The sequence below is a fragment of the Nannospalax galili genome, unplaced genomic scaffold, assembly GCF_000622305.1.
Source record: "Nannospalax galili isolate Female #2095 unplaced genomic scaffold, S.galili_v1.0 scaffold726, whole genome shotgun sequence".
Classification (NCBI taxonomy): Eukaryota; Metazoa; Chordata; class Mammalia; order Rodentia; family Spalacidae; genus Nannospalax; species Nannospalax galili.
The window spans coordinates 2277111-2296393 of record NW_008355253.1 but is presented as its reverse complement, the minus strand read 5'-3'; the positions used below and the strand labels follow the sequence as shown (position 1 = coordinate 2296393).

Below are 19283 nucleotides of genomic sequence, written 5' to 3'. Positions count from 1 at the left end.
TAAGTGTTTTCCTTCTCTTTGCCTTTTATTCTTCCTAAGGCATTCACAATATTTATTTTACTTCAATATTTTTCAATATGTATTTTATTGAATTTTTGTGCATTTCATATAATACATCTTAATCATATTTATACCCCTCACATATCTGTACCTCCCCCACTGGTTCAGTATTTTTAATTGACTATTTTTTATTTGCAATTATTTCTTTAATTTTAAGACATGATTTTTAGTTGTTTTTAAATTTTATTTTTACTATATAGCCTTAAACTCTCAACAGTCTCCCACCTTGGTTTCACAAGTTCTGGAATTCTAGTTGTAAACCAGCATACCCATTTCCTAGCTGTTGCTTATTGAGATTTGTGTTGTTTTTTCTTATCTTCCATTTTTCCTGTAAGTCTGTTAGCTAGTTTGAAATAGTATGTTATTTTTTTTCTAAAGTTACCATTTTAGCCTGTTTTATAGGCGTATTTTCAATGTCTGTGGGAACAATATATTACTTATTCTGTTTTCTTATAGCTTTATGTGAAATTTAAGCTTGATAATTTTAAGTGGTTCAGTTGAGCAAGCATCCTCTTGAAGCCTTAGGAAGAGCCTATGTAGGTGGCTTTTCTGCTTCACAGAGCTTGTCTTCTGCTGTATTTTAGGTAATGAAAATGTAGCGGCTTGGTTGGTGAGGTGGCCTTCCTCATCTCCCTCCCACTCCATCCCTTATGTGGACTCTCTCTTTCTGTTGTCTCTCTTGTCCCTGTCAAGTTCACTTGTTATTACAAGCTCAATTCTTTTCTCCATGTGAATCACTGCCTTGAAAGCAGCTTTGGCAGTTTACCTTGAAGTGCTCCTTTCAAGGTGTCCTTTGGGTCTTCTTACTGCTTCTTCTGTTCCTTGACACTTCAGGACCAAAGGCGCTCTCACTCATTAACTGTCTGAGTCTCAACTCTTACTTTGAAGAACTGCTTTACTAATGCTCCCTCCATACTTCATAATATTATTGAATGAATCAAACACCATATGATGTAAAGAACTTACTTGAGCATTTGGCACATGATGCATACCTCGAAAATCTGAGATCACCAATAACTAATAGTGTTTCCAGGCAGTAATTTAATTTATTTTGCCAAATGAGTGTCTAAGTGACACTAACTTTACATAAATCTTTACTATATTTTACAAGGGGAAATGTCAAATCAATTCTGTATAAAGTCAAACCAACTTAAACATATGTTCATGCATACTTTATGGTAATTAGTGCAAAAAATAATTGGGGTTTATTTACAATTCTCCTTCTTCTGACCAGTCACAAATGTGTGTGTCACCTTGTCAGTGACTCGCTTGCATTCTTCTAGATGGGTATTAATATATTTGTTTGAGAAATGTACAGATTATCTCATTTTGTTCTTATTTTTATTTACATCCCATATATACTTAGACAATTATGAATAAAGTAGTACCAAGGTTATTGTTCAGAGACAGTTTTATTTTGTTTTCATGCAGCTACCCTGCTTACTTCAACAGTGTAGGAATGATGTGTAATTGTGTATTGTTAGAAGATTCAGGGTTTTGTATTCTTACTTACCTTGAAGCAGTATTTGAAGTATTTCTTCCTGGAGCATAGCAACTGAATCACCACAGCATCTGGGCTGAAATGTTTTTTGAGATTGTCAGATGTTTACTGTTTTTTACCTCTATGAAATGGTTGCATATAAGGAAGGAGGCTGCACAGTGGTAAAATTTCAGGTGTGGCATGGAGTCTTAGCATTCTTTCCAAAGAATGACTGATTAATAACTAGAAATCTCCTCATTCTTCAACTTTATCATGATTCAGATATCTTAGAGTTGGTTCAGCAAAGATGAAAACAGACTTGTGATCAGAGAGGGTTCATAGTGTAGTGAGCTACAGGCAACACTTGACCTTCAAGTGGAGGTATAACATTTAATCCATAGGCAGATACCAGTCTTCACCCTGTTTTTCTTGGATTTTATAAGTGAAAATTAAAAAGAAAGTTAGACCAATATTGTCCTAGTTTTATTTCTGTGGCTGTGATAAAACACTCTGACAAAAAGCAACTGAGGAGAACAGTGTTTATTTCATTTACAATTCCAGGTTACAGTCCATTTTTTCAGGTAAGTTAAAGTGACAGGATCTTGAAGCAGCTAGTCATGTCCACAGCCAAGAAGAGAGAGAGAATGACTGCATGCATACCTCTTAGTGCTCAGACTTCCCTCTTCATTTATGCAGTTCAGGACCCCTGCCTAAGGAATAGTAACATCCACAGTGGACTGGTTCTCCCCATATCAATTAACACAATCAAGATAATTTCCCAAAGATGCTCACAGGCCAACCTGATCAAAGCAATCCCACATTGAAACTATCTTCCCAGATGATTCTAGGTTGTATCAAATTGACAATTAAAAGTAACCAACATAATTACATACACTGGGACAAGGGCTGGAAAATGATTTAGGTCAACAGATTGACAGTTGACAGTCCTATTCCTTAACGGCATACCTGCTTTTGCTTTTGTTTTAACTATAGCTTCGGAAAGCTGTGATGGATCACATATCAGACTCTTTCTTGGAAACCAACGTCCCTTTGCTAGTTCTCATTGAGGCTGCGAAGAGTGGGAATGAGAAGGAAGTGAAGGAGTACGCCCAGGTTTTCCGTGAACATGCCAACAAGCTGGTGGAGGTGAGTCAGAGATGGGAGGATTCAACATGGTCTTTGATACAGGACGTAGGTACAGAGTGCACTTTCACACATGGCTATTGTATCTCATGATCCTATTCATGCTTTGAAACGTGTTTGCCAACTGAAACGGAAGCATACAGGACTCAGTGCTGAAAGGCGGGTTTGATTAGGAGTGGAATTAAAACTACCAATGAGGGCGTTAGCATTAGAACATGGTTCCCTTCCATCCTCACTCAACATTCCACTACATGCACTGAAGCCTAGATTACCTCATTGATGTGTTTCTTTTATTGGGGAGACATGAACACATTTGGCCGCAGATAGTCAAATTGTACTATCGATTGTCTGTACTGGTAACAGACCAAAGCCATTATTTCATCTAAGTCCCAGTTGGTAAAGCAGTAAGGTTTTTAGGATTACTTACAGGAACATGGGTGAGGGTTACTTACAGGAGCTTGAGTGACCCCAAAACAGTCCTCATGCACCCTTACTATACAAACAGCATAGGCTGATGCTGTTAGTGGCCTATAAAGGGGCATGAGCCTGGTGGTCCAGCACTTTTGAGCTTATTTCTGTCTTACTTTAGTGTGTGCATGTTTTACCGGTTTGTATGAGAGTACACCACATATAAGCTTTGCTGATGAGGCCAGAAGAAGATGGTGGATCCCCTGGTACTAGAGTTATAGCCCATTTTGATTCTCTCTGTATGGGTGCAAGGAACTCAGATCTTCTGCAAGAATAGCAAGTGCTCTTAACCACTGAACCATTTTGAGGGTACATCTTCCCTACCATGTAGAAAGTATTATCTAGCAGCAAACATCCTGTTCCTCTGGCTCTTACAATCTTTCTACCTCCTCTTCTGTGATGCTCCCTGAGCCTTAAGTGTAGGATTTTCAGTGTAGATGTTTTTGTTGTTTTTGAGACTAGGTGTCATGTACTCCAGGTTGGCATAAATCTCATAAGTTGGCCTTGAACACCTGATCTTCCTGTGTCTGCTTCTCAAGTTCTAGAATTACAGGTTCGCATCACCATGCTCAGCTTTGTTCATAGTTATTTTACCTGTTAATAGACAAGTTTCATGACATGGAAACAATCTCACTGCCGCTGAAGGCAGCAGTGTGAAAATGGACACATTAATTGAGAAGAGTAGTTCACTGAAGATATTCATATAAGCACTCTGGTGCTTAACTAACGGTCACATCAGCAGGTCTGAACACTGGTCTCTTATTTTAAAGCCTTCCATCTCTAATGGAAACAGTATCTCATCCTTCCCTGGCATGGCCATGATCTATACGAAGTCAAGAGCATGTAGTGAGGACCTGAGCCTGCCCTGTGTAACCTATCATCACAAAGGCCTCAATGTGGTAGCTGTCAGATAGAATGGGCATCAGTTATCAAAATAATTGTAACTGAGGCTAAGAATGTGAGGGTACCTGTAAAGTAGAGAGTAAGGAAGAAATGATGATGGAATTGGAACGTTACTTCAGGAGCTGCCTGAGAGACTCTTAACTATTCAAACATCAGAGACACAGAGCAGCAGGCCATTTCTGCTCAGTAGAGATGAGAATTTTCCACATTCATTCTTCCTTTGGAATCCTCACTGGCAGCAAATCAGAGAATTAAACAGGCATAATGTCTCTTTACTGTTGATTCCTAAGGTGACCTTTTAGCATCCTGCAGCCATACTATTAAAATATATTACCTCAGGGGCCAGAAAGCTAGCAACATTGCTGGCTGAGTTTATTATTTTACTCCTTCTTTAGGCACCATCTATTTATTGAATTCTTGCTATAGGCAGGCACTCAGCTAGGTGCTAGAGTGTCCTTAGGAATCAATTAGGCATGGTCCCTTCCCTAAAGGAATTGGTAAACAAGCAGGAGACACAGCATATGACTGTAGAGTTATGCATGTGCAATCCTGAAGCAAATGGGATGTCAGCAGAGTGAAAAACACGAGGAGCTGATCCCACCTGGGGACATGCTCAGAAAGCAGAACAATAACTAGAGGTGAGTGGAAGTGGGAAATGAGTGCACAGGAAGGGGGTGGCAGAGCGTATGTTCAGGGTGCGAAGAAGCACAGACTGTTCAACAAACCAAAGGGGGCACGTGTGGCTGATGCCTCACAGGAAAAGGGGGAGCAGTCAGGTGAAGCTGGAGACCGAAGAGACAGGTACACCAGGAAAACCATGCAGTGTTTGATGAAATGCTGGCCTTTGGAGCAGGAGAGGTGGCTCAGCAGTTAAGTGTACTTGCTAATCTCGCAGAGGACCCAGGTTTGATTCCCAGCACCCACACAGGGTAGCTCACAATTACCTGGACCTCTCCTGAACTTTGCAGGCACCTGCACACACGCACAGTCCACTAGTGTTACAGATATATGCCACCATGCCCGGCTTTTATGTGGATATTGAGGCTATGAACTCAGGTCCTCGTCTTTTCATGAAAAGCATTTTACCCACTGAGTCATTTCCCCCTTCCAAAATGGTGGTCTTTACCTGAGGAAAATAAGCAGTCTCTGAGCGATCTCAGACAAGGGAAAGTGTAATCTGACTGACATCAGAAGCCATCTCACTCTGTCTGCTGAATGCAAAAGGAACTGGAGGAGGACATGGACATGAGAAAAACTTGATCAGTGCCACTGCAATTCCTCATAGCACAGCTTCCACTGTGTCATAGAGATTGGGAGAAGAAAGGTCAGGCAAGTTGACTGCTCAGGCAGGCAGTAAGCGAAGTAAGTGTGGAAGCTCAATACAGCTGGACTGGTTTTGCATCTCATTTTCGAAATTAGTTTTTATTTTCATTGCAGCAGTGCAGATTTTGCCCCCAGTTTACATCCACCACCACCCTCCAGAACATTACTTTGGAACAGAGTTGCCATAATTTGCATTCCGTTTCTCTAAAACTCCATTCACTTTGCTTAGAAATGAGGTACAACAGGTGTCCTTCGATCAGCTTGGCATACCCTGAGTCAGCCCACCCTGGAGTCCTTAGCTAACCCCACAGAGGGGACAATCAGCTGGCTGCCTAGGATGAGGACAAATTACTTAAATTTGTTTTATAGAGTTGCAGGGTGAGACTTCCTACAGGGGCTGGCATTATGGGTCAGAAGTCAGCATATTTGGTCTACTGAATTCTTAAAATCCTAAGATCCTGGTACAAGTTCACACAAATTTTTTCTTTTTCTGTTGATTTTTTTCTGTATTTCATGCAGAACAGCTACAGTGTGGTTGTTTAATATGATCCACACAATAACACCACCAGTTGACATAACAATGTAGATGGGTTCCACATCTAGATGAAAGGCTACAGGCAATCAATAGATGCTGAAGGAAGGGGATCAGTTTACTCCAGGGATAGTTCCCTGATCAATTATCTAATCCCAAATGGTCAGCCTTAAACATACTTACACATGAGCACCACTCAACGGACTCGATGAGTTGAAATATATATACATATATATTCAAGGGGGAGGACAAGAAATGAAGAGGGAGCAGGGAATGATATGGGAGGGCATGGAGAAGGGAACAGCAGGAACAGTGGAAATGTTGCAGATAGCACACAAATGTATGAAATTCTCAAAACATAAACAATTACAAACAACAAGAACAAAAACCTATAATTTGGCTTAATAATTGCCAAGAATAGACAGGCAGGGACTGAGGTCACAGAGACTGGATTTTCAGTTGTGGTGGTGAATAAAGGCAGGGGTTATAAACAGAATATTCATAGGTTAGGGTTAGGGTTAGGGAGAAGAAGGGAAAAGAACTATGAACAAAAGAGGGACCTCTTGCCCTCCTGGTCATATGTTCTACTGGGAGAGATGAAGAGAAGGATGAAAGTGTATAACGTGTAAGGCAGAATTGTGTGCTCTAGTGCAAAACAGAACAGTGAAGGAAAAGAATAATGGAGGAGGGGATGGCAAGTTGGAGTGTGCTTCTCCTATTAGATGACTATTAAGCAGAGACCAGAAGAAAATGGGAGAACAATCCGTGGTGTAGGAAAGTCAAGGACAAAGACCGGGAGGCAGGAGCACTGTGCTTGTCGTGCTTCACACAGGACAAAGAGGCCAGAGTAACTGGAGCTGAGAGTGAGAGGAAGCACTATGGAAGTGAAATTTAGGACTACATGGATTTAACAGCTTGGGTTTTTCTTAGATATTTGAACCAATCAGAAACCCAAAGACATGACACTATCTGATTTTCAATTTTTTAAATCACTCTTAAGATATAGAAAATGGACAATAGGAAAAATAAGAGTGAGAAAAGCATGCTATTGCAGCAGTCTGGCAAGGGATAGCACCGTGAGAGGGGCATTAGCAGAGGGGTGTGAAGGAACGGTTGGCTTTTGGTTGGATTTCCAGGGTTGAGCAGACATAAGATATGAGGCCATGAGTCACGGAAGAGCCTGGGAAGGCTCCAGGTTTTGATATTCTGCAGTAATGAAATCAGTTGAAATTTTCAAAAGGAGTAGCTTATTTGCGCAGACTGTTTCACTACTGGCTCTGGCTGCAGATGTTTGATTGGTGTGACCCTGAATGCCACACAGTATCTTGGGTTTAAGTAAATGCAAGGAGCTTTGTAAATCCAGGGTTCCAGTTCAAATTGTAAGCCAAAGAAAAAGTACATTGATAGGAATGGATGTGCACATATTTTTCACAGGAAATATGTCTAAACTAGAATTGATTAGATTAGATTAGAACTGAATAGATTTCTCAAGTAACTGAGCCATAGAAAATTTAAAAATGCTAAAAGAACTGTTTTGTTTAGTTCAAGCATGTATTATATTTACAATGAATTTTATACTGCCAGTTAAGCCATATTTAACCTATTGGTAAAGTCATTAGAAATCAGTTTAATACTACATCATCTATTTAACAGAATATTCGTATTGGGCTTTCTTCCATGACCTTTCAGCTGTCTCGCCTCAGGTTCCTATGCCTGATAGCACTGTCAGGTGTGGGCTACATCCTATGAAATGAACCATACGTCCAACTAAGAAGTAGATAGTTATTCCTATAATATTCATGCCACTCGTGGGCATATCTTGTCAGGCCAGTCATTATTGTAACTTGTAGGATTCATAACTGGTTAAGGTTGATGCTAAATTTCTTCTTCAGATAGCTTGTATAACATCTTCCAGCACTGCGAAAGCTAGCCAGTACAGGTGAGGCTTTTGAGTCAATATCAGCCTGATTTCTCTTTTGTTGTTCTACAGTTCATATATGCAGTGTCTTCAGCATAGGGTCTTACCATGAGGTTCTGGTGGGTAACCAAGAGTGGGGCAATGGCCAGTATTGTTTGACAGTCTATGGGACCTCTCGTCGATAGCTTCAAAAGAGGGAATCCATTCCTGGCATTGTACTTTTACTTTGCAAGCCTGTGTTGTCTAGTAGGGGCAATATCTCTCTAGTATAAGGTAACACCTTTAAATATCTTTTTATGGTACTGCAGAGATGGCTCAGCAGTTATAAGAGCCCTGGCTGCTCTTACAGAGGATCCATGTTTAATTCCCAGCACCCACACAGTGACTAACAACCTTCTGTACATTCCAGTTCTAGGGAATCTGACATGCTCTTCTGACCTCTGTGGGCATTGCACAAGGGTACACTTACATCCAGGCAATACACTCATACACATAAAGTAAATATAAAACAATAAATAAAATATTTTAAAATATATTTTTTATGGGGCTAGAGAGATGGCTTAGTGATTAAGAACACTGACTGCTCTTGCAGAAGACCCTGGTTCGAATCTCAGCACCCACATGGCAGATAACAACTGTCTGTAACTTCAGTTCCAGGGGATCCAATAGCCTTTTCTGTCCTCCGAGGGCATTGCAAAACACGGGTGTACTTGCCTACATCCAGGCAATGCATTCATACACATAAAACAAAAATAATAAATTAAAAAAACAAAAATTTTATAATGTTTATGTATATACTTTAAGGCTTCTAAAGTGGAAGGTTTCCATATAGCTATTTATTTTTTCTTATTTTTTGTGTCTGGTGTGTGTATGTGTGTGTGTGTGTGTGTGTGTGTGTGTGTGTGTGTGTATGTGTGTGTGTGTAAGCCCACAGATACCAGAAGAGGGTGTCAGATCCCCTGGAGCTGGAGTTAGGAGTGTCAGACAATTGAAAGCCATCTGTCGTGGGTGCTGGGAACTGAGCTCTGGTTCTCTGGCAATGCAGAGCAGTACATGTTCTTAATCGTTAAGCCATCTCTTCAGCACCCTTCCCCCCACACCTTTTTGAGGCAGGGGCTTACAATGTAGTTCTGGATAACTTGAAAGTTTCTACATTGACTAAGCAGGCCATGACCTGATAAACCTCTGCCTCTGCCTCCTGAGTGCTGGGACTAAAGGCATGCCCCACCACTGTCTGTCTTGACAGCTTTATTGAGTGCATTTATTTCTATGCTTTCTAATCTGTTCTATCAGTCTATATAGCTGTTTTGTTCTGTATTTTGTTTTATTTTTGACAAGTACTATATCCTTTTTAAATATTTACTTTTTATAACAATTAAGGCACCTAGACTCAGCATCTAGTCTATGCCTTCATTACATAGCTCCCTATTGTCAACATCCCCCAGCATATGGCTCTTTCTAAAGGCCTTCAGCATTATTCTTTCCCATACGCCCTCCTCTGCTCTGCCCTCCCCTTCCCTACGCACTAACACTTTCTACTCTGTTATTCCTCTTTCCCTTTATATCATGGCATTCTGCCTCCCCTCTCAGGAAGATGCCATGGACATTTATTAGTTTCTTTTTTTAAAACAATATTTTTTATTTATTAGTTTTTATTTTATGTGTATGATTATCATGCCTGCATGTAAGTGCACCCATGTTGTAGTGCACTTGAAGGTCAGAAGAGGGCATCAGATCCCTTGGAACTGGAGTTACAGACTACTGTTAGCCACCACGTGGGTGCTAGAAATGTAACTGTGGTCCTCTGCAGGGGCAGACAGCACTCTTAACCACTGAGCAATCTCTCCAGTTCCCATTTATTAGTTTCTTGATGGGAGGGAATCTAAGTATGATCAAAATAAATTGTATGAAATTCACAAAAATTCAATAAAAATTGTATTTAAAAAAGAAATACTTAAACAAATGTCATATTTTCTATCCATATTCCTTAACTCCTAAACCCTATCTTACTTTTCCCAAAAGGAAAACATTACACAGTGTTGGAGAGATGGATCAGTTGTTAAGTGCACTTATGACTCTTACAGAGTACCTGGTTTCTGTTCTCAGCACCCTTGTTGGGTGGCTGATGGGTATTCATGGGCTACTACACATACATCATACACATTAACTCACATAAGCACACAAACACACATAAAATAATAAAAAATTAAATCATAGAAAAGTTCAAATGTTTATTTTAGACTCTTAATCTATAAATATAAGATCAGACTCCTTCATAAATTATTTTTTATCTAATGCTTTTGACAAATTTAGGACATAGCTGGTATTTTCAGTATTTTTTTCAAAGAGAGGCAATTTTTAACACATTTTGCCAACATGGGGTCAACTTTGGTGGAATAATGAAGGTTTCTGTTAGCTCTGTTCTTTTTTATTGTTCTTTTTGAAAATCCTGATGAGCTTACTGGGCTTGCTAACAGAGAATAGAGTGGGGGCCTATTTACAGAAGAGTGGGTGCTCCCCTCAGTTATGGCTGTGCTGGAAAGTCTACATGCAAATAGAGATCCTGTGGCTTCCTGACAGCTGCACAAAATGGTGAGAGAGGTGCCTCATGGAGTTCTCAGCTTTTATATTCTTAGCCCTTCCCCATATAAAGCTAAGGTCGACTGATTGGGTGGGAGGGGTAACTGACTACCCCACTAACTCCTTGGTGAGTGTGGGAAGGAATTGTGACTATGGCTTCCTCGCATAGTGGTCAGAGGACACTTCCAGGTGACACTTCCCCCTTCCTCTGGCTCTTACATTCTTTCTGCCAACCTCTTCCGTGAAAGTCCCTGAGCCTTGGAGGGGGTGATAGGTGTGGGATGTTCTTCCTCCCATTGTGGCAAGGTACTGAACTTTTGGGTCTCTGTATATTCTGTTTTCCATGGGCTGTTGGCAAGAATGTCTAAACAGTGGCTGCTATAATAACTTAACCTACGGGTGTAAACAGAAGTGCTTGGATGGTACTTTAGCAGGTGCATCACATCCATCTAACAAAACAATTTCAGTGGCCTCCCCACTGGGGCCCACCTTTAGGAGCTGGCATTATACCCAATCAAAATTTGCTGGTTGTGCATATATTAGATGTGCCACTATCACACCAGCTGAAACATCTTGTTTGGCATGTTGATAGTGCAGCACACAGGGTCCATAATTCAGCAGAATTATAGGGGACAGTTCTCCCCCAGCCCTCTGCATATTACCTTCTGGCACTATGAAAGCCACCCATCCAGTGGCAGGGAGTTTCCAGCTTAGTCCAAGCTTGATTTCTCCCTCTCACATTATGTGGTGTTTTCAGTAATAGGGTTTTACCATCCACTCACATGCACAATCAACGTTATTGACAATGGCTCTTATTCTTTTGGGGATCTCTAAGGCCCCTCTGACCATCAGCTCATAGGGAGGCAACCCATCTCTGGCTCTGGGATTTTCATTTAACAACCATATTGCTTCTGGTAGGGCTTTGTTCTATCCTGGTAGGGTTCCTTCTGTGCTTAAGGCTTTTGTTAATACTATATCAGGAGAACTTTTTCTTTCCCTTTATTCCCATAGCTCTTTGTATAGCCCTCCTTCCCCCCTTCCCCTTTAACTTGTCCCGTTTTGCATATTTCTCCCTGTCTCCTGCTATTATTCTCTCTCAGGTTCCTTCTTTCCCTTTACCTCCCTGGTTCCCTTCCATATTCCAGGTTCCTGCAGTTACATCAGGATATGCACTCACATATAAGGATTTGGCATAGCCGATATTTTTAACTTAATTTTACAGATGGGAAAACTGAGGTTTGAAGAAGTTATGTAACTAGGAGCTGGGGAGCTAGCTCAGTACATAAACTGCTTGCCTTATAACTTTAGGACCTGAGTCCAGTTTTCAGAACCCACATAAAAAAATCCACATGCTTTTAATCCCAGTTCTAGGAAGGCAGAGATAAGAGAGTCCCTGGGGCTCAATGATCAGCCACCCTAGCCTGGCCTACCTGATAAGTTCTGTGCCAATGAGAGGTCTATCTCAAAAGAAAAGAAGAATGGAGACTGAGAAACAACACCCAAAGTTGACCTGTCTCCACATGCATGTACACATCTATGGACATGCATGCACCCATACACACATGTGAACTTGCATACCACAAACACATGAATAAGTTATATAACTTGTACAGTGTCACACAACTAGAAATATGCAGAGTTCATGCTTATGCCCAAGTCAAAGATTCCAGAGACCAAATGCTAGTCACTGTTAGATACTACTTACTCTAGGATCTTCTAATCCCACATGTGAATTTTTAGTACAGTGCTTGGTCACAAAAGTCATTATTGAAAAATGTTTAGTTCTACTATTGCTGCTATTGGATAAGCACTAAGTTTCATGTCTCTCAATATTTCAGAGAAGAGTTGTGCTTTTTTGTACACACTTTTTTTGAAGCAGTATGCACATTCTACCAGGAGAATGCTTGCTTACTGTAGTGGGGTAGATCATCCATGCTGCTTTGAGGTACTGGTGTTGGGCCATAAATTAAGCCCAGTTACTAATATCATGAGTCTTATCCTGCTTAATCTTCCTGAAATCTATTTGCTTAGGTTGTTAAATGCCCTGGACTTTCATGATGAAACAGTGGAACCCAACGATTGTAAATATTGTCATGTCAAAATTCTGTTAACAATTCAATTAACTATGTTCCTAAATTCTTACAGGTTCAATTCACATCTTTATAACATAGTCAAAATGCAAACTAGAGGACCATGATTATTGCATCAACTTTCAAAGAATATTCTTAAGAGCCAACACTGAGTTTTCGTGAAATCTTGGTTTGCTGACATTTAGATAAAAATTAGTTCCACCTCAACCAACCTCTGAAGGTATATTCCAATGGTTAAATTAAGTATACTTGTGAAGAGTCACCCAGAAAAGAGAAGGCAATTAATTGAATTATCCATATCTAAGAAAAAGGGGAGGTAAAACTACCAGTTCGATCATGCTCTATAGCAGATATTAGAAAAATGCATATATCACCTCTCTTAATTCTCTTTAAGTAAGTTTTTTTTTGTCCTAAATATGATAGTTTTGCTGATGAGACACCTGAGACTCAGGGAAGCTAAAACATGTCAGACCAAAGGTTACCAGCTGGTGAGTGATAGGCCAGGTTCAGATACCTGGGGGCATCTTCTTTATGCTAGTCTGTGCTCCCCTGCTATCTCTGTACATATACATATTTGTATTTGTTAGTCACATACTCTCTGGACCAGCTTGCCTTCACCATAACAGCATCATAAGCCAGCACAATGGTAATATTATTTCATTTGATTCTCTCTAAAGTGGAGGAAAAGTAGTACAATGTGAGATGTGTGCTTTCAAAGGAGTGTTTCCAGATCCAACCGCAGAAGGTTATATTCAGTGCTGTTGCTGGAGATAGTAGGAAAGACTTGATCTCTTGCTACACTGATGAATAATTTTACCTTTTCCTCATCTAGAGATTGGCTGTTCTGTGTATTTGTATATATCTTTGTATTTTTCTGTTTCTACAACTGTTAACATGTGTACATAAATTATTCTACTAACAGAAATTTATCATGTGCTATAAGCTTATAATACTAAGGTCATACCCCCACAAAGCAAAATTGAAAAAGTTGTATCCAATTAAAATTCATGTAATTTGTTTAAGAACAGGAAAAATTTTAATTGCCCAGGCAAAAACATTCTTGAATGTTCATGTGTTCAATTTTTGTTAGGTACAAGAGCTTTTAAACCAGGAAGCCCTGTAGCCAGCCTAAAGCCATGGTTTGAAAGGGATGGAGCACTGGGATATTGCTTTTTGAACTAAAATCAGCTTTTCGGATTTCTTCTACTCCAGTAAATTTAAAAGAGAGTAGAGTCTAACTTCACAAAGCCTCATGGCCAGCCCAAGGCTCAGAGGATGTGTACTTTCAACCCTTAACTTAAAACACAATATTAGATACTTTGGACTTGTGACTGGGATTTCTTTGACAATGTAATGACCTACTCCCTTGGCAGTATAATGATCTACTCTTTTCACTTTAATCTTTGACCCTTAGATTTTATGTAAGACATATTGTTTTGGTTCACCTATCTTGGTCACTTTATAATTCAAGGATATTTCCCAATTTCAGATTCTAGATAAAGGTAGAAGAACCAAGTAATTGTTTGTGTCTAAGGTGCATTTGTGAGTGAATCTAGATTCGGAGGTTCCAAGGAGAATATTTCATGACTGTAGTTTCCCAGTGGCTTCAAGCCTTAAATGAAAGGGGAGGTGAAGCTTGGGATTCAGTTGGCCTGGACAATGAAGGAACTGACTGTACAGACTCCATCACTTTTTAAACGTAAGCCATGACTTGACCCAGCCTCTGAATAACAAATGTGAATTCTTTAATCAACTTTGCCATTATATACATAGAAGCCAATTAAAAAGCAGAGGTCAATGCCTGATACAAAGAAAAATAGACACAAGTGATGCATTAAAGACTGAGATCATTTGTTTGTATAAGTTGATAGCTTCTAGTGTGTGTGTGTGTGTGTGTGTGTGTATGTGTGTGTGCATGTGTATGCATGTGTGTGTGCATGTACACATGTTTGTGCATGCCATGGCAGGTGCATGGAGGTCAGATGACAATTTTCAGGAGTTGGTTCTCTTGTTCTATTCTATGACTCCTGGGGTTTGAACTCTGGTCATCAAGTTTGATGTCAGGTCATCCCTTTACCCACTGAACTATCTCCTGGTCTGTATTTTCTTTTTCTGCTGCATCATTAGCACCTGTTTGTGAAACCAATAGTTTTGAAAGGCCCAAGTGCCAGTAGGTGGCCGGTGATATGATATGCTGTAGTGTACTTTACTCCAGTTTCTAAAAATATTCTTTGTCCCCCTCCCAAAACCACTGGATGTGTATATATTGGGAGCATTATACACATTCCCATTTTCTTTGATCTAAAGAACAGATTTTTTTCAATTATATGTAACATAAAACATGAGTATCTTTAGGCAATAAGTTATATTTCATTGATCTTTAGTATATAAATCTAAGTAAAACTAATATAGTTGTATCTTCTAGATATTTCCCTGTGCCATGTCCACCCTTAATGTTGCCCTGTCTTTCCCATTCAGACAGTCTGGACTTGCTGCAGGGTGTGAATGTCACATATTCTAGGTGCCTGGAATTGAGTCAATATTTTGACATAATTCCAGTTGCCTTCAAAATATAGTTGCTTATACAGACTGACAAGTTACTGTTTTTCAAGATAAAACAATAGGAGCTACATGGCTTACATTTTCCAAATTTTTTCTTTTAGTATGGAAAGCATGAACATGCCCTGTCCAATCCGTGAATAATCCCAAGGATCATTTCCTTACAGAGTTTATGTGGGAAGATCTGAGACACATTTTTCACCTTTCCTCACCTATATAGATTTTCATATTTTAAAAAAATGAAAAGTTTGAAAATGTTCATTTACAATTTAATGTGTGTGTGTGTATGTGTGTGTGTATGCATGTGGCAGGATACACATGTGTACAAGTGCATGATGAGGCCAGAGAACAACCTTCAATGTCATCCCCAAGGCACTTGACGCCCTTTTCTTTGGGACTTTTCTTTGGGTCTTTCATTGGCTTGGGATTCACCAAGTATATAGAATGGCTGGCCTGTGAGACTCAAGGATTCATCTGTGTCTACATCCCCAAAGTTGGGATTAAAAGCATGTACCAGCATACTTGAATTTAAAATTTTTTTAACTTAAAAAATTTATTGAGAATTTTATACATGCACATAAGGTGTTTTGATCAAATCCACACCCACTCCCTCCTCTCCAACTCCTCCCATATCTCCCCATCACTTTTTCCTGACAGCTTTCTTTCTTTCTTTCTTTCTTTCTTTCTTTCTTTCTTTCTTTCTTTCTTTCTTTCTTTCTTTCTTTCTTTCTTTCTTTCTTTCTTTCTTTTTTGTCCTTTTGAGACAGGGTCTCCCTGTAGCCCCAGCTGTCCTGGAACTCACTATGTAGACCAGGCTGGCCTTGAACTCACAGAGATCTGCCTGCCTCTGTCTCCCAAGTGCTGGGACTACAGGCGTACGCCACCACGCCTGGCTAATGGACTTGATGGGGCTTTTTGTTTTACTCTAAAATCCCCCTCTGAAGAGGTAACCCTCAAATCTTTCAGGGATTAGATAAGAGCTCCCAAATACTTTTGACATTTTTGGCTTTTGGAACAGAGGATGTTGCTAACAGGCCCAAGGACATTTTGACTTTTAGCCATGAAACTGGGTACTTTTCTTTGGGGTCTTTTTACCCTAACTATTTAGAGAATTCCTACCTCCTATTCTTATCACACCATCCTCTGAAGAGGTTACCCAAATGGCCCATGGGGAATCAGGATGCTGACTGCTCTGGCTTCTTCCATGCTGAACAGGGATGTAGGGTGAGGCAATTGGGGTACACCTTCAGTGGGTTTATCCAAAAGATTCCCAAACTGCATAACTCTTAACTTTAGGGAGAAAAGAAAGTCCTTGACTGGTGAATAGGAGATGTGAAGGAGAAGTAAAGGCAAGAGTAATGAGCATTACAAGTTCTAGACAGGGAACTAGAAAAAAGTCAGAACAGGGCAATTTTCAAATGTTCATATGAGAGTCCATGGGAATTTCCTGACAAGAGTTCCAAAAGCATCCCTCCATTGGGTTCCTTCTCTTTTTTTTTTTTTTTTTTTTTTTTTTTTTTTTTTTTTGTCTACCAAGGCTGTACTCGAGAGTGATCGACTCAGGGTTTGTTTGCAGGCACTGTGATAGCCCTTGGAGTGGCTAGAATCAGTGTCAGTTCCCTCTCAAAGGCTTCTAGATATGGGGAGAAAACAAATGTATCCATCATTTTAGAACAATAGTGGGTTGTCTCCCTTAGCTACAGGTGGGTGCTACAGTATTGGAGACTGAGATTTGAAGTTTTACATCTGAGCAGCGTTTTCTGCTTAGAAACAAAATCATCAATGAGAAATAATTGTCTCAATAACATTTTATATGGACTTAAGCCTAATGTCTAAGAAGTGTAATTCCTTGAACTCTTAAAGAAATAAACTGATCACTTTAATCTTCGGGTATACTTTTCTTTGGGTGTTTAAGACCATACAGTTGACCCAAATAAACCAACTTAATTTTACTCTTAAGGTCATTTGAGGATGTGTTCCTCAGGGGTCACAGGGGCTTGTTAGGAGCTCCTGGCTCCTTTCTTTTACCAGTTCTGCCTATGTGAAGATAAGTCAAAGGTCCTGCTCGACCATGGCTGGCTTCACTTGGAAGCATGGAGGAAATGTTTCTTCTGAGTTGACCCTCCTCGTTGTAGAGTAGACACTGGTTCAAGCCCATTTGTGGGGTCTCCATGACCTCCCTTAACAAGAGGACAGGCGACTCACCACACTTAAAGGACATTTTGAGAGATGCTCCATAGTCCCTGGGACTTATTCAGCCTTGGAGAGCAAGGAGCAAAAAACTGTTCTTTAAGTCCCTCTGACCAGATTAGTGTAGGCCTCAAAGTATGTCTATTAAACATCCAAGAATATTAGTTCCACCAGTCTTGTACTTTTAATTGCCATGTGCCATGTAGACAATGCTTGGGCAAAAACCAGACCTCAGATAAAGCTTGACTAGACATATATTTTGTTCCTAAAACTAGTTGACTAAACTATGACCTTAGAAATTTTAAGATTATGTGTAATTATTTTTGTCTCATACTTTATATATAACAAACCTACACAGAACTTCATCACTTGCTTAGGCTTTCTCGTTTTTCCCATTTTGGAAAAATCTCCATTCCCATATCCTTTTTACCATCTTTTACACTCTAATTTTTTTAAATGTATTTTTTATTATTTTTTAGAAGAAGAATTTCATTACAGCTTTAACATACTCAATAACATTTTCCAAGGCAAAGACACATCTCTTTTAAAACTGGCTATAAAAATTTTTAGGTTCACTGTTGCGTTAATACAGTAATACAATATTGAACTCAGTATAAACCCTATTAGACATAAAATAAAATGAGTTTTTAACCTTTAAACAAGATCTCCATTTTATTTAAAAATATACTGTTTCTTACAGAAAGACTCATTGCTTTTGCTAATAACACTGAGATGTTGGTGCATGCGTCTCTAATCTGTATGTATCTGATTATTGCTAGTCATAATCAGCTGCACTTGGATCCTTGGCACCTGTGTATGTCTATAAAGTCATCGGGTAGATTTCAGTGATACTATTTATTACCTCTACTAATTAACATGACATAAGTTTTTACGCTTCCTCCTCAAATATAATTCATTTTTTAAAATTTGATTTTGTGTGTGTGTGTATATCACACAGAACATCCCAAACCATCTTATTCAACTATACACCCACTTCCAGATGGCACCCTCCTGTAGCCTCTCTCCCCCCACTAGAACCCTTGTATTCTGTTACCCATGCTACTGTCCGCTGTGTTATCGGCACCCCCAGCCATTCCCAACTACTTGTCCATCTGATGAATCTAGTCAGCCTACCTAGAGGTCTTTGTTTTAGGAAGGTCAGCTGTTCCTTATCTAGCAGCAATCTGTTGTCAATAATCCTTTAGATAAGATTGGTGTCTGCTGTTTATTTTCCCAGTTCTATGCTGGGTTACTATCTGGGAGTCCCTTGGGCCACCCTGGCCAACAACTCAAAAGAAGATATCTCCTATCTGGCATTTGTTGCTTGTTATGTAGCCTTTAGCTCTACATAGAGGGCATGGTGGCACACACCTTTAATCCCAGCACTTTGGGAGGCAAAGGCAGGTGGATATCTGAGTTCAAGGCCAGCCTGGTCTACATAGTGAGTTCCAGGACTGCTGGCGCTATAGGGAGACCCCGTCTCAAAAAGACCAAAAAAAAAAAATTATATTGGCCCCTTTAATCTTTAGTTATACTTTCCTTTTGGGTGTTTAAGGTCATACAGTTGGCCCAGATAAACCAATTTATTTTTATTCTTAAGGCCCTTTGAGGATCTGTTCCTCAGGGGTCACATGGGCTCCCCTGGCTCCTTTCTTTTACCAGTTCCGCATATGTGAAGATAAGTCAAAGGCCCTACTCGATAATGGTTGGCTTAGCTTGGAAGCATGGAGGAAGTGAATCTTCCGTATTGACCCTCCTCTTTGCAGACTAGACACTGGTTCAAGTCCATCTCGTGAGGTCTCCTCAGCCTCCTTGATCAAGAGGACAGGTGACCCACCACCATTACAGGACATTTTGAGAGATGCTCATAGTCCCCTTGGAACTATTTGACCTAGGAGGGCAAGGAGCAAAAACTGTTCTTTATGTCCCCCTGACCAAATTAGTATAGGCCTCAAAGTATGTCTGTTATATATCCAAGAAAGTTAGTTCCACCAGTCTGGTACTTTTAATTACTGTGTGTCATCTAGACAAATCTTG

At 39.9% G+C, this 19283-nt stretch overlaps 1 protein-coding gene across 2 annotated transcripts in view; it reads left to right on the top strand.

The window, feature by feature from the left end:
- Positions 1-19283, top strand: part of Ctnna2 (catenin alpha 2) — a 1380618-nt gene that overhangs the window by 1088888 nt on the left and 272447 nt on the right. For both annotated transcript variants that reach the window (XM_008852324.1, XM_008852323.1), the window contains exon 9: positions 2534-2686. In XM_008852324.1, the coding sequence (XP_008850546.1) occupies positions 2534-2686 (153 nt within the window). The remainder of the gene's footprint in view (positions 1-2533; positions 2687-19283) is intronic.